The following is a 13210-nucleotide window of genomic DNA, read 5'->3' as shown; positions in this document are numbered from 1 at the left end:
TTGTTTTAAAAGGTGGGGGGCGGAGGGAACAGGTCGGCGTGCTTCTCCCCAGAACAGTGGCAGCTTGAAGGGTACCCAGAGTGGAGGGCTCTGCCACTGGTGCGCTCCTCTGATGACCTGCAGTCTACATTTTTCTTCTTCCCATTCTGTTACAGAACACATGTGCTCCCCCTGGATTTTCCTTACCATTCGTTTTTTTTTTTTTTTTTTTTTTTTTTTTTTTAATTTTTTTTTTTTTTAAATTTTTTTTTTTTTTCAACGTTTATTTATTTTTGGGACAGAGAGAGACAGAGCATGAACGGGGGAGGGGCAGAGAGAGAGGGAGACACAGAATCGGAAACAGGCTCCAGGATCTGAGCCATCAGCCCAGAGCCCGACGCGGGGCTCGAACTCATGGACCGCGAGATCGTGACCTGGCTGAAGTCGGACGCTTAACCGACTGCGCCACCCAGGCGCCCCTACCATTCGTTTTAAAATGACCTCCCCCATACCTGTTTTTTTGGTCAGAGTTTCTATCGAAAACTAGGGAAAAAAGGGCACTAAAGGCAGGCTTTGTTTTTTTTCCAAAGAACATGCCAGCCAACGGGGTGTATCCACGGATCTTTGGATTTGTGGCACTCCAATGCCTCTTTAGAACTGTAAACCACATGAACTGATAATGTATACTATGCACTTCTGTCCACCCACCTTTCGGAAGTAAAAGTTAAACAAAGCTAAACATGATTTTGGTAACCAAATGCTATTACAGCCAAACAAGTAAGCCCTGAGAATTGACCCCAGGAAAAGTTGTACCGAACAAGGGAGGTATTTTTAAATCTTTGTCTTGGCTTTCTGCATATCCATTCACTCCACGGGATGTTTAGGCAGCAGCCCTGGAGCAGGATGGAGAGGTGGTCACTACACATTCCAAGGAGGAGAACCAAGGACAGAAGTCTGGCGGAGTGCGACGCGTGCGGCTGTGGAGGAGGAGAAAGAAGGGAAACCGCAGCCCCGCTCACAGGAGGAGGGTCAGCAGAGCGCCGCTGGGGAAACCACAGGAAGAGGGCCAAAGAAGGAAGAAGAGGCCAACTGAGGCAGCTGCCACAAAGAGGCAAATAAAGCGAGAGGACCGATGGGGACCTTAGCAAGAGGGGCAGTGTGGGGACAGAGGTGGGGACAGATGAGAGGAGAGGGGCAGCGAGGAGGCAGGTAGGGGAGCAGAGACCTCACTGGTTCTTAGGACATTCAAAGAAGAGGACGGGCCTTGGGGCTGATCTCCCAGCTTCCAATCCCACTTCTGGTATTCATTATCCATGTCAATTTCTATTTCCTCCCCCAATACTGAGAATAACAACAGTCCCTAACCCACAGGGAGTGGATTAAATAACAATCTTGCTTCTTTAGGATTCTTGACTTAGCTGTCCACAACAAACGAGAAGGCGAGAGATATTCATGACTGTGAAATTTTAAAGTCATTTATTTAGATTTTGAGAAGATCTCTTAAGAAATTCATGGAAAAGTTATGATTATCTAGTCTTCCTTTTTAATCTTTTTGATGACCCAGGAATATTTTACTCACTCCCCTTTTTTACTTCTCTGCCATAAATTTCTCTGTAGAACTCATCAGCAGCAAATTTTTAGCCTTTTCTATGTTTAATAGTATAATTTTATATATATTTCCTTAGCTGATTTATCATCTCATTATTACTAACAGCTTTACTTAGTCCACTGACGACACAGAAGGCACGCTTATCTTGTAAAAAAGAACTAACCCGTGTTGGCTTGTGCCTGCAACTCCTGATTTATTATTCTACAGAATTATACATTTCTTAATATGTTCAAGTCTTGATCAGAACCAAAGTCAAGATCAGTGGTCTACAGTTTGTAGAACTTTCCTTTCCTAATATATTTTCTCATTTTTTTATTCTGAGGCACCTCTTCTATTCACTGCAATTGTTTTTATAAGTGCACAGGATTTTAAATTAATTAAACATAGCAACAAACTCCAGAAAATCAAAGTTGCCTTAATTCAGAGGAAGAAATTAGAACCCCTGGAAAACAGCTGAAGTGTATACTGTGATATAGTTATTAGCATTTCAAATTCTAAGTTACTTTCGACTGAGATAAGCCTAATAAAACGACGAACCAGGATTTGAGAAATTAAGATTTGAGAAGTGTAAGGAACAGCACAGCTCTCTCTCCTTAGATTAGCTTGGAAAAAATTAATCTCAAAACAGCACCAACAGTCATGATAGTTTGAAATGAATGCAAAGTTGGTTTTCCTGGGCTGCAGGAACAATCACACCCAAAAATAGGCTGCTTGTACTGCCGGGTCCCAGCGTGTTTAAGTTATTTTCCAGTGAGACTGACAAATGCAGGCTTCAATCGTTAAGTAAATATGAAGCTTGCAGGTTTCAGCTGGACTTAGGAGAAGGAGAAGCATCCAAGGAGTGATCAAGTAGATAGTGGCGAGACAAAAACAAAAAACAGGGTGCCTGGGTGGCTCGGTTAAGCGCCCAACTCCAGCTCAGGTCATGATCTCGCAGTTCGTGGGTTCAAGCCCCGCACGAGGCGCTCTCTCTGTTGTCAGGGTGTCAGGGTGGAGCCTGCTTCGTATCCTCTGTCCCTCTCTCTCTCTGCCCCTGCTACGCTGGTTCTCTCTCTCTCTCTCAAAAATAAATAAACTCAAAAAAAAAAAAAAAAAAGAGGTAAAGAAAGAGCAAAGGTTCTTATTAAAGAGCAGCACCGAAAGGATCAGAGACCTCCATGGGGGTAGACACACATTCTGGCATCCTACTCATTTGCCAAGATGATGCCAACAATGTACTAGCAGGGAGTCAGATATCGGAGTTATTTTTCCCAGTGCATAAAAACAGGAAAAAAAGGCCAATTGTGAATAAGTGTTCAGAAACTTGACCAATTCTGAACACCGAGACATTTTAAGAAACAAGATAAAAATGTATTTGCTGACTGGCAGATAATGAAGTGGTAAAAAAAAATTAAAAAAAAATCAAATTTCTCATATTTTAGTTAGATGGATAAACACTTTTTGGTACAGACATGCAAAAGTGAAAAGCTTCGAATTCTTTGAAAAATCACTGAATTACCGGGGAACAATTTCCAACTATGGTTTCTACAAATTGAATTAAGACTACAAAAGCAAGCTGCTAGTTTCGCCGGAAAACAAACGCAAAGCCTTACACAGCGGGGCAGACCGGGTGAGCTGCTGGTGTAAAACCGTCCCACAGTACCGCCGCCTACACAGTGAGGATGAAGGGTTATGGAGATGAGTTCACAAGAACTGACCCTACAGGTTTATTAAACATGCAATGAATATTCTGCCGTGCATGCTGGGCATTAAAGAAAAAATGAAAAATTCAAACGATGACGATATGTTACATACTGCAAATAGCACTGAATTGGCTCTCTTGATAATTAAATTTTTCTTTAGTAATTTTTGGCAGATACAGAGCTAGAAAAAACACGTTGAGGTAAACTTGAGTCAGTTTACCGAATATTTAAATATTTATAAAGTCTTAACTTATCTTTTCACTTTTAATTTGTATTCATTTATGACATAAACCTCGCTCAGCTTATAACCTCAGAACGGCCGTGATTTTGGCAGTGTTACAACGTCATCCGCCAACAACTGCAGCCCGACTATTAAACTGTACTAATAAAATGCCAAGCATCCAGAATGTTAAGTAGAGAAAAATTTGGAAAAAATACAAGTAACTAATTTTTAGTTTTAAGCCAAAGATGTAGCACATACAGGAGTCAGGTAAGAGTAGTTACCCATTCTCTTTGCTCTAAAGTTTCCACCAACTATTCTCCTAAACTTCCAACTTCCAAAGTAATTGATGGTGTACTTCTGTATCTCTATGTGAAAATGAAGTCAGACTCCCCTAATAATGCCTCTTGCCGATTTATTTGTATGGTTTAAGAATTACTAACAAATTAAAAAAAAAAAAAAAAAAAAGGAGGGGCTCCTGGGCGGCTCAGTCGGTTAAGCGTCCGCCTCCGGCTCAGGTTGTGATCTCGCAGTCTGTGAGTTCGAGCCCCGCGTCGGGCTCTGTGCTGACAGCTCAGAGCCTGGAGCCTGTTTCGGATTCTGTGTCTCCCTCTCTCTCTGACCCTCCCCCGCTCATGCTCTGTCTCTGTCTCAAAAAAATAAATGAACGTTAAAAAACAAATTAAAAAAAAAAAAGGAATTCCTAGCAAATACACGTCCAAAAGACAAGTCAACCTGAGAAAACACTACAGGCCTGGAAGACTGTAATTCTTCCGCCCCTCCTGTGTCTGCCCTCTCACTGTTACACACCACCTCTTTCTTTACCTTATTCTCAGCTCCTCTGCCTTCCTCACCCTGCATATCCCAAGGATCACCAGTCCCCGAGACTGAAGGATTAGTTTTACTCTTTCACTAGGCTAGCTCAGTCCACACGGTCTTTCACCTGGTCCACTCAACTGCCCTTCACTGGTCTCTGGCAAGTCCATCCTCCACAAAGTGGCCAAATTCATCTAAATTGCAAATCTGACCACTCCTTGGCTTGAAATCTTTTAATAGCTTTGCATTTTCTATAGGATAAAATTCAAATCTTTAACCTCTTCAACCTCCGATCTTGCTACCCAGGCAGAATTTAACTACTTTCAGTTCCCTCTGGTTTTTTTCATGGTTGTCCTGACCTGAAAATAGTTCTCGTTTCTCTTGTCCTCCTCCTTTGCCTATAAATATAATCCACTCTCAAGGGCTCAGACTCCTAGAATGCCTTCCCACTCGGCCTCGCCCACTCCCGCAACAACCCCCACCCCCCAACACTTCTAGCAGGGAGACAAGGACACCGCAGGACAACTGATCTGTTTATAGGCCTAAGCCTACCAACTGACTGTGAGCCACTTAAGGACAGGAACGGGGATTTAATTGCGACTGGAACACAGGGGTTCAGTAACTATTTGAATCAGGGAAAATGAATAAATGGATTAATGAAAGTAGAGTGGTAAACCAAAACAGTACTCAGAGAACCTTCGGTCGTGGTGGTTGTACTCCCAACCTGGGGGCCATTCAGTAAATCCTGTTCCATGGCGAATTCAAACTTCAAAGTCAACTGCTACTAATGGAAACATGTGGTTTCCTGTACTATTTCTTATACTCTAGACCACAAAGAAAGAAGGTAAAGAAAATACTACCACAGTCTAATCGTAATCACAAGTGAGGGCAACTCTTAAACTGTGGGAGAGTTTAGAAACTCCGCATTTGATAATAAAAGCAAGTCCTATCCGTTCAGCCTTCCTATGCGCGTAGGGGAGCTGACGGGACCTATACAGTGAGCTACGTCAGACTACACACCTTGAGTCCAAAGGCGGTATCCTCCGAGGTCAAGACTTCAACCTGAAATCATAAGGAAAACATAATTTAGGCACTCTGAAAAACGTTCTTTGAGTCTAGCCAGACACCAGAGCACGGGCGTGGCCTGGAACCAAGAGTTTGGAGAAAACTGGGGTTCAATGTACGCCCGGAGTCAAGAAAGACGGGTCTGGGATTCTCTTCAAGAGTTGGATGGGTCGAAATCCAGGTCACTGCCCTGGGCTCCAGTTTTGTAACAGGGTGAGCTCCTATTAATCTGTTTGCCATCATGTTGACGTGGTGGTAGGAGTTTCTCAAAATGATCTGGGGAAGTTAGGAGAATCACCTTTCCCAGTTCAATCACAAGATGTTGCATATACTTTTTGATCTCTTATGGACATTGAGGGGAAAGTTATGCTTCGTAGTGCAATCTCATCATGCTTGTGAAGCTGCTAGTGATTTCTTGCTCTGCTCACAGCGGAGTGGGCAGTCCTGAGTCTGTGGAATGCTGCAGAGCAAGGCTGCCGAGAGCAATACTCGGGAAAAGGCAGGCCGGGTCTAAGCAACAAGTTGGGAAATGATGGCAAAACTTCAAAATTGCCTGTCAGTCTTGTGCATGAGAAGACAGAGCTCATTAACATGAATTTAAAAAGCCGCATGGAACAAGACGTGTATTGATAATTACTGTTTTTTAAACATAATTATTCAGTCTGGTGTGTAAAGCTTTTAACTTCGACTACTACAAAGTACCAAAATATGATGGAAAAGAGCAAGGAAGGAAGGCGATACGAATGTTTTTACGTGTCTTCGGGAGACAGTGGGGGTGGGGGGGAGCGGTGGCACCAGACTGGCAGGTTGGCTGTGAGTTCTAAACCCTTTAAAATCAGGCCTTTGTGGTAGGTGTTGAAGTGGAAGGCACACAGGCCTAGCCAATGGCTCTTGTATCAAACAAAATTGGATTCGTCCCTCGAGGGCAAGGAAAGAGAGGAAGACCACTTTGAGAAGATTGTCATCCAGTAGGGGGGTCGAAAAAGAAATGAGGAACAAATTGTATTCTCCAACTGCTTCGCTGAAAGTGACGCTCTCCCACCACCTGGCACCTGACAGACACCGGGGGGGGGGGGGGGGCACAAAGCAAGAGAAACACACGGTGACGAAGTGAGAAGGTGACCAGACTCGTTTCGATGAAAACCATATGTTGCCGATACCAAATGTGAAATGTTGGATCAACTATAGTACAAAATCATTATAAGACTCACTGACAGCATGTCTGTTTATGCTCTGATTTCCAAAGCTGATTGTTAGATTTAGAAGCAAGATCTTATTATAGACTTTGTTTAAGGGCATGGGGGGCAGGGGGGAGCAACAGCTATTGGCAATTTACGTATGTTTGAATTTCCTAAGTCCTGTCTTTCACAACAGGAGATGACTAACCTCAAATATTTTTACATTAAAACTTCTAATCAACAGTGAAGACTTTTGTTAAAGGCAAAGGACAAATAATGCATTTGCTGAATCTTAACTACTATAAAGGCTATTTTATGACATTTGCTCTTAAATTATATACATAGATCATAGCTGCATACGTTAATGTTAGGTATACTCACCCTCGATGTGATATTTTAATATACATACAATTACTTTCAAAATGTATTAGAAGTTTAAATCTACAAAAAAAAAAAAAAATCCCCAAGTGAGTTCTGCATTTGCTTAACATATTATAAAAAGCCAAAGTAGCAAGAAAATTCAATAGCAAATAGAAATCTATTTAAAGCTATGGCTTCAATGTATTTGACAACTTGAGATATCAGCAAAGCAAAGCTTTCAAGTGGAATTTAGGAACAGTCCGCGTGGCTCTGTTGGTAGACAGAGACACAGACAGACCTTGGAGTATGGAGCCAGGAGGTGGATCTCAAAAGGTCAGCCCCCTCCTCCACCCCAGATTCTATCTCCAGGAGGGCTGAAGAGGTTCGCAATTCCTAAGTATTGACCAATTTAATTAAACCGACTCAAAAAGTGTATTTTGTTTTATTCAAAAGCACTGTGGTTTAAATACGTATGCACTCCAGCTCTCCTGAGCTGTACTTTAGATTTTCCTTTATATTTTGTTTCTGTTTCTGAGAGGCTTTATATTTCAATACCAACACAAAAACAGCTGATTTAAAAGCCATGAAATTAACTTCCATTTAATAAAAGAGAAAGATCAATGTCATACAAAGGTTTTCCTGTTGGATCTAAGAGCATCTTTACCTAAGTTGGAAGGAATCCCCCTCTAGTGGGAGTAAGGGAGTATTTCAACCTTTACAAACAATTTTCAGGTAGTAGTCATTAAACTTCACTTTCAGCAGAGATCTGCTGAGTTTTATCCTTTCGTCAGTTTAAATCTTTTCGAAACAGAAAATAAGTATTTTATATTTCACAAGCCTCAAACACCTATAATTCCTATACATATACTAGAAGTAGATCTGTGTTTATCTGATGGGATTTTAATTACTAACCAGCCTTTATCACCAAATTTAATGTGGCTATAAAGTAGTCACAATTTGAGGTTAAAACAGGAATGTACAACTAGAAAAAATTAGTACATCTCAGTGGAAAGACTTAATCATGTACTGGGAAGAGAGAGTGCTGACAGTTTACATCCACCTGACTCTTTAACAAAGACTTTCTGGATATTTGCTGCATGCAAGGCATGGTGCTTAGTGCTACTGTAAAAGAGAAAAAGGGACGAATTTTACTCTGGTCCTAATGCCTGAATGAAACGTATTGAAACATTCATTTAAAAACTAAATTCATATACAGAAAGGACCAAATGGAATTATCCGTGGTGTCACTTCTCTTTTTTTTTTTTTAATTTTTTTTTCAACGTTTATTTATTTTTGGGACAGAGAGAGACAGAGCATGAACGGGGGAGGGGCAGAGAGAGAGGGAGACACAGAATCGGAAACAGGCTCCAAGCTCTGAGCCATCAGCCCAGAGCCCGACGCGGGGCTCGAACTCACGGACCGCGAGATCGTGACCTGGCTGAAGTCGGACGCTTAACCGACTGCGCCACCCAGGCGCCCCATCACTTCTCTTTTTAAACTTCAGTCTGGGCCGGGCGAGGGGAATTTAAACTGGCAGTATTATAAAAACCGCCCAGAAGAAAGGTCACAGGTTTTGCCCCCTGTAAAATTAGGACATATTCCCCCAATGTTCTCCTTCTCTGCACAGACGCTGTAACAAGTGCAAAGACAGAGGACCCTGCTGAGAAGCACAGCTGGCATCCCAGGGCACAGAACTCGTCAGGGGGTCCGGAGCTCCCAGGTGTGACAGGCTGGGAGCGAGCTAGCAGAGCAGAGGCTTCCTAAGTCCCAGACAAGGCCCTTTCCAGTAAATCATGCTATTTGCAATGATGCTACAATCAACTCTTTTTAACACCAGTGGCTAAAACGGTTCCGTCCGTAGGGAACTTTGAAAATCACCAGGAAACCGGCAGCAGGGCGATGCCTCTGCAGCACTCTGCACAAAAAAACCTTCCAGTGGCTTCTCTCTCCCCTGAGTAGCCTACTGAACCCTACCTCCACCAAAATTAAATTTTTTTTGAACGTTTATTTATTTTTGAGACAGAGAGAGACACAGCATGAGCGGGGGAGGGTCAGAGAGACAGGGAGACACAGAATCTGAAACAGGCTCCAGGCTCTGAGCCATCAGTACAGAGCCTGACGCGGGGCTTGAACTCACAGACCGCGAGATCATGGCCTGAGCCAAAGCCGGACTCTCAACCGACTGAGCCACCCAGGCGCCCCCTACCTCCACCAAAATTAAAACAAACCACTTGAGTTTCCAGTCATTCAATCAAGAAAATCAGGAAAACGTGAATTTATGAATTCGGAAGTGAAACAGGTTGCACTTTTCTTTCTTGAACCACTTCTGAAGTCCCTTCTACTTTCACCTCTAAAGCAGAGAATACAAAAATCCAGCAGTGTTTCCATTAAAATAAAACTATGCAAAACGTATGTCCCGTTTTAATAAAAACTTTTTTCCCTAAAGTCAGGATCACGATGTCACAAAAAGAAGAGACAGTGATGCTTTGTTAATTGTATATAAAGAATCTTATTCATAATCAAAAGGTTGCAAATCCAAACTGCTAACGTTATTCCATTTTTCTCACTAAAGATTACCAAGATTAAAAAGGTTGGTTAATTACAATACTGACAAAGGTGTGGGAAATCACATCATAGCCTTGCACTGATTATGAGAACATATGTTGGAATAAAGTGCATTTTAACAGTATCCATCAAAATGTGTATGCATGTGATTAAGTGTTAAACCAATAATTCTGATACTCAAGTGCAAAAATATTTACCAAATGGTTTATCTGAGTTGTTTGCAACAGTAAAAAGCTGAAATTATCACACTGCCAAGCAATGGAATGCTATACTGCTATTAAAAAGGAGGTACATCTATGTGTGCAGGTAAGATCTCTGTGATATTACACATTAAGTGAAAAGAACCAGAACCGTGTGCACAGTATGCTAACATCTGTATTTTTTTTTTTTTTAAGTGGGGTGGGTTATACACTTGATTCACTTAGACCCCTTCTGGATATGTAAGAAACACATCAGTGATTACCTCAAGGGAGAGAACTCATTTTTCGCTGTAGTTTGTCTTACAACGTTAAGAATTCTTTTGGCCACGTGCATGTGCTCCTTGTTTAATTAAAAGTAGTTAACAGAATAAGCCCATAACATAAAAACTGTCCAATGTCCATAATAATCACAGAAATGTAAGTAAATGTCATAATCTATTTGCTAGAGAACCTATCTTTATGGTCTCATGTGTGACCAAATGTTTATAAAGTATGTGTACTATGCCATTATTTGAAAAAAATGAGAAATTAGGGGAAAATGTACAAAAATATGGGATGGTGGTTAAATGAAGTGTGGTATTTCATACGACAGACCGTTTCATGCTCATAAAAAACTCACTTTTCATGAAGTATTTTATAACATAAGAGAACACTTATAACACGTTAAATTTTAAAAGTAGGATTAAAAACAGAAATTTGACATTATAAATATCCAAGTCTATGCATTTGTTTTCTTCATGCTTTCTAGAATGTGTGCCCGTGCTGGAAAAGGTCTTCCCCACCCCAGGATTTTTTTACATATTCATTCATGTTTTCTTTTAATATGTTTGACTTTCATTTTTTACATTTAAATATTTGATCCATCTATAATTTATTTTGAAATAACAAGGGGAAGAGGTGACTCAGTTTTAATTTTCCATTTGAATAACTATGGTGCAGAATAATCCATTATGTTCTCTAGTGATCAGAGATACCCTATCTTTACCATAATTAAACACTAAAATGATATAAATTTTGCCTCTGGTTCCAGGTAGGGATGGGAAGAGCAAAATTACCTGTGAGGTATTCAACCTAAAGGGAGATGGGAGTTGAGGGGAGGAGAATGGTAATAATCAACAAGAACGTGATCGAATTTGCAGTCACAGTATCTGTCCACAAGTAATTCATTAAGAATTCAGATGCCCTTGAAAAAAATAATGTTTGCCTAGAATGGTGTGCCTGCTTCGGTTGGGCCAGAAAGAGCAATATACCATTAAGGAGAAGCAGACATTAACAAATAAACTGCCCTCCAAAACCATGTCCCCAGACTGATGACCATTGCAAGTACGGGACAAGCCCCTCCCTCCGCCCCGCCTCTGTCCGTCACATTCACAGATACATAGCAGCTAACACTGGGTTGCAAAGTTTTTATTTTGGCAAGCAAAGAAGGTGTTTTTGTCTTTTTCTTTCTTTATTATTATTGCTTGTTATTCCTACTTTTACTTTCACTATTATCTTACCTTTTTGTAATCCACTGAAAAAAACGAACACTTAAAAAAAACCACGCAAAACCTTGCCAGCCTTCTCCTCTTATTAATTCTCCTCATTCTCCTTATTAGCATGTGCAGGCCACATGACAGCTCAAGGACACGGCTTGCTGAAACCGCTCAGTGTTTGGTTAGCTGGTAAGAGAACGCACAATGACGCCTTCTACTGCTCAGTGCTGCTGAGTAGAAGCACCATTCTCCGAATGTATTCAAAATTAACTAAAAACCTATCTCTGGTTAGGGAACCAGTAAATATTAATAGCGATGCTAAATTTCATCTGGGCAGCCAAAGAGCATTTCTGTTATACCCAATATAGCGTAATACGATCTCAAGACAAACAATGGATTGGATATAATTATGCTTTTGACTACAAGTGCTATGCCCACATTATCTTCTCTACTGGGGTGTTAGCTGTGTCTTCGTATCCTAGGCTATTAAATTTAAACCAAAGTTGTCACCATTATGGTCACACTCCTCTTTCTAATTAGGTTCTCTGAGTGAGGATACCTTCACTTAAGATTTGCAAAGCAATCACAAACTCATGAATGGCTCAGAGAGAAAAAGACCTTGAGTGTGGAACAGAGTGTGTACAAATAGCCACCACTATGCAATGTGACTTTACAGGCCCTTCCACCGAAAGGTGGGATCGATTTCTCCACTCCTTTAAGCGGGGCTGGGCATGTGATTTGCTTGGATCGACAGAACGTGGCTACAGAATCATACTGTACCACTTCCAAGTCTAAGACTCAAAAGGCAAAGCATACTTATAATCACTCTCTTGAAAGTCAACCAGCTACCATGAGAACAAGCTCAGACTAGTTTGTTGGAGGACACAATGGTTCTGTTACCACATCACCCTAGCCAAGAGCCAGTCATCTCCAAGGAGCAGAGCCACTTAGCTGATCAGGAGCTGACTTAAGAAGGGAGAGCGAGCTCAGCAGAAACCAGGACAATTCAGGCTCAGACCAATTTGTCAAACTGTAGGATAGCGAGCTAAATAAATGGGGGCCTTTCCAAGCACTGAGTTAGGGGTTGGTCTGTTGCACAGGAAAAGCTACCTAGCGCACTGTAGGACTCTACACCACGGAGCTCTAGGTGTCCTACATCTGCTGGCAGAGTTCCCGGCAAGAACGCTAGGACAGTAAAGGCAATTCTGAGAGCTGTTACGTATCTATGTAGCTACGTCCGCCTCCGTCTCCACTCCCAATTTGAAACTGTCCAAGACCATAAAATTTGCTCTGAATTCTTTCCTGTGGTCCACGAGCAGCTGAGCAGTAGGGCTCCGGCTTTGTCTCACTGAGCTCCAATCCCACCTCTGTCCCTCCAGGCACAATGTTGCAGCGACACCAGCTGCCTTTCTGTTCCTACGAATGACCGTTTCTTACATCAGGGCCTCTGTACTTGCTGCTCCCTCCTCCTGGAACACTCCGTATCAGATCTTCCCATCTCTGGTCCCCGGCATAACACTCCCACTTTGGTTCAAAGGTCACATCCTTAGATAGCCTCTCTTCCTCTCCTGCGTTACCACCTGAAATTTGATTGCCCATCCCTTTACTAATGTAAACATCACAAAAGCAGGGACGTCCTGTCTCATTCATCGCTGTATGTTTCCTACCTAGAGAGTGCCTGGCACAGAGTAGAAGCTCAAGAAGTACTGCTGTTTCTTTTCCCCAGTAAATAAACATGAATGGTTTGAAAACTAGAACGCCACAAGGGGGCGCCTGGGTGGCTCTATCTGGTCAGTGTCTGACTCTTGATTTCAGCTCAGGTCATGATCTCACAGCTTCACGAGTTCGAGCCCCCGTGTCTGGCTCTGCACCGATAGTGTGGAGCCTGCTTAGGATTCTCTCTCTCTCCCTCTCTCTGCCCCTCCCCTGCTCCTGCTTTCTGTCTCCCAAAATATATAAATAAACTTAAAAAAATATTTAAGCATTTATTTAAAAAAAAAAAAAACTGTAACAACACTGGGGCACCTGGGTGGCTCAGTAAGTTGAGCGTCTGACTTCGGC

At 42.0% G+C, this 13210-nt stretch overlaps 1 protein-coding gene across 10 annotated transcripts in view; it reads right to left on the bottom strand.

Annotated features, from left to right (window-relative positions):
- The window catches only part of ARID1B (AT-rich interaction domain 1B), a 443873-nt gene that overhangs the window by 174485 nt on the left and 256178 nt on the right, over nt 1-13210 (bottom strand). For 7 of the 10 annotated variants that reach the window (XM_045058284.1, XM_045058282.1, XM_045058281.1 and 4 more), the window contains one exon: nt 5327-5368. The exons of the other annotated variants lie outside the window; for them this stretch is intronic. In XM_045058284.1, coding sequence (XP_044914219.1) covers nt 5327-5368 — 42 coding nt within the window. The remainder of the gene's footprint in view (nt 1-5326; nt 5369-13210) is intronic. 10 annotated transcript variants of the gene reach the window in all.

The sequence above is a fragment of the Felis catus genome, chromosome B2, assembly GCF_018350175.1.
Source record: "Felis catus isolate Fca126 chromosome B2, F.catus_Fca126_mat1.0, whole genome shotgun sequence".
NCBI classification, from domain to species: domain Eukaryota; kingdom Metazoa; phylum Chordata; class Mammalia; order Carnivora; family Felidae; genus Felis; species Felis catus.
This window is presented reverse-complemented; position numbering and strand designations above follow the sequence as displayed.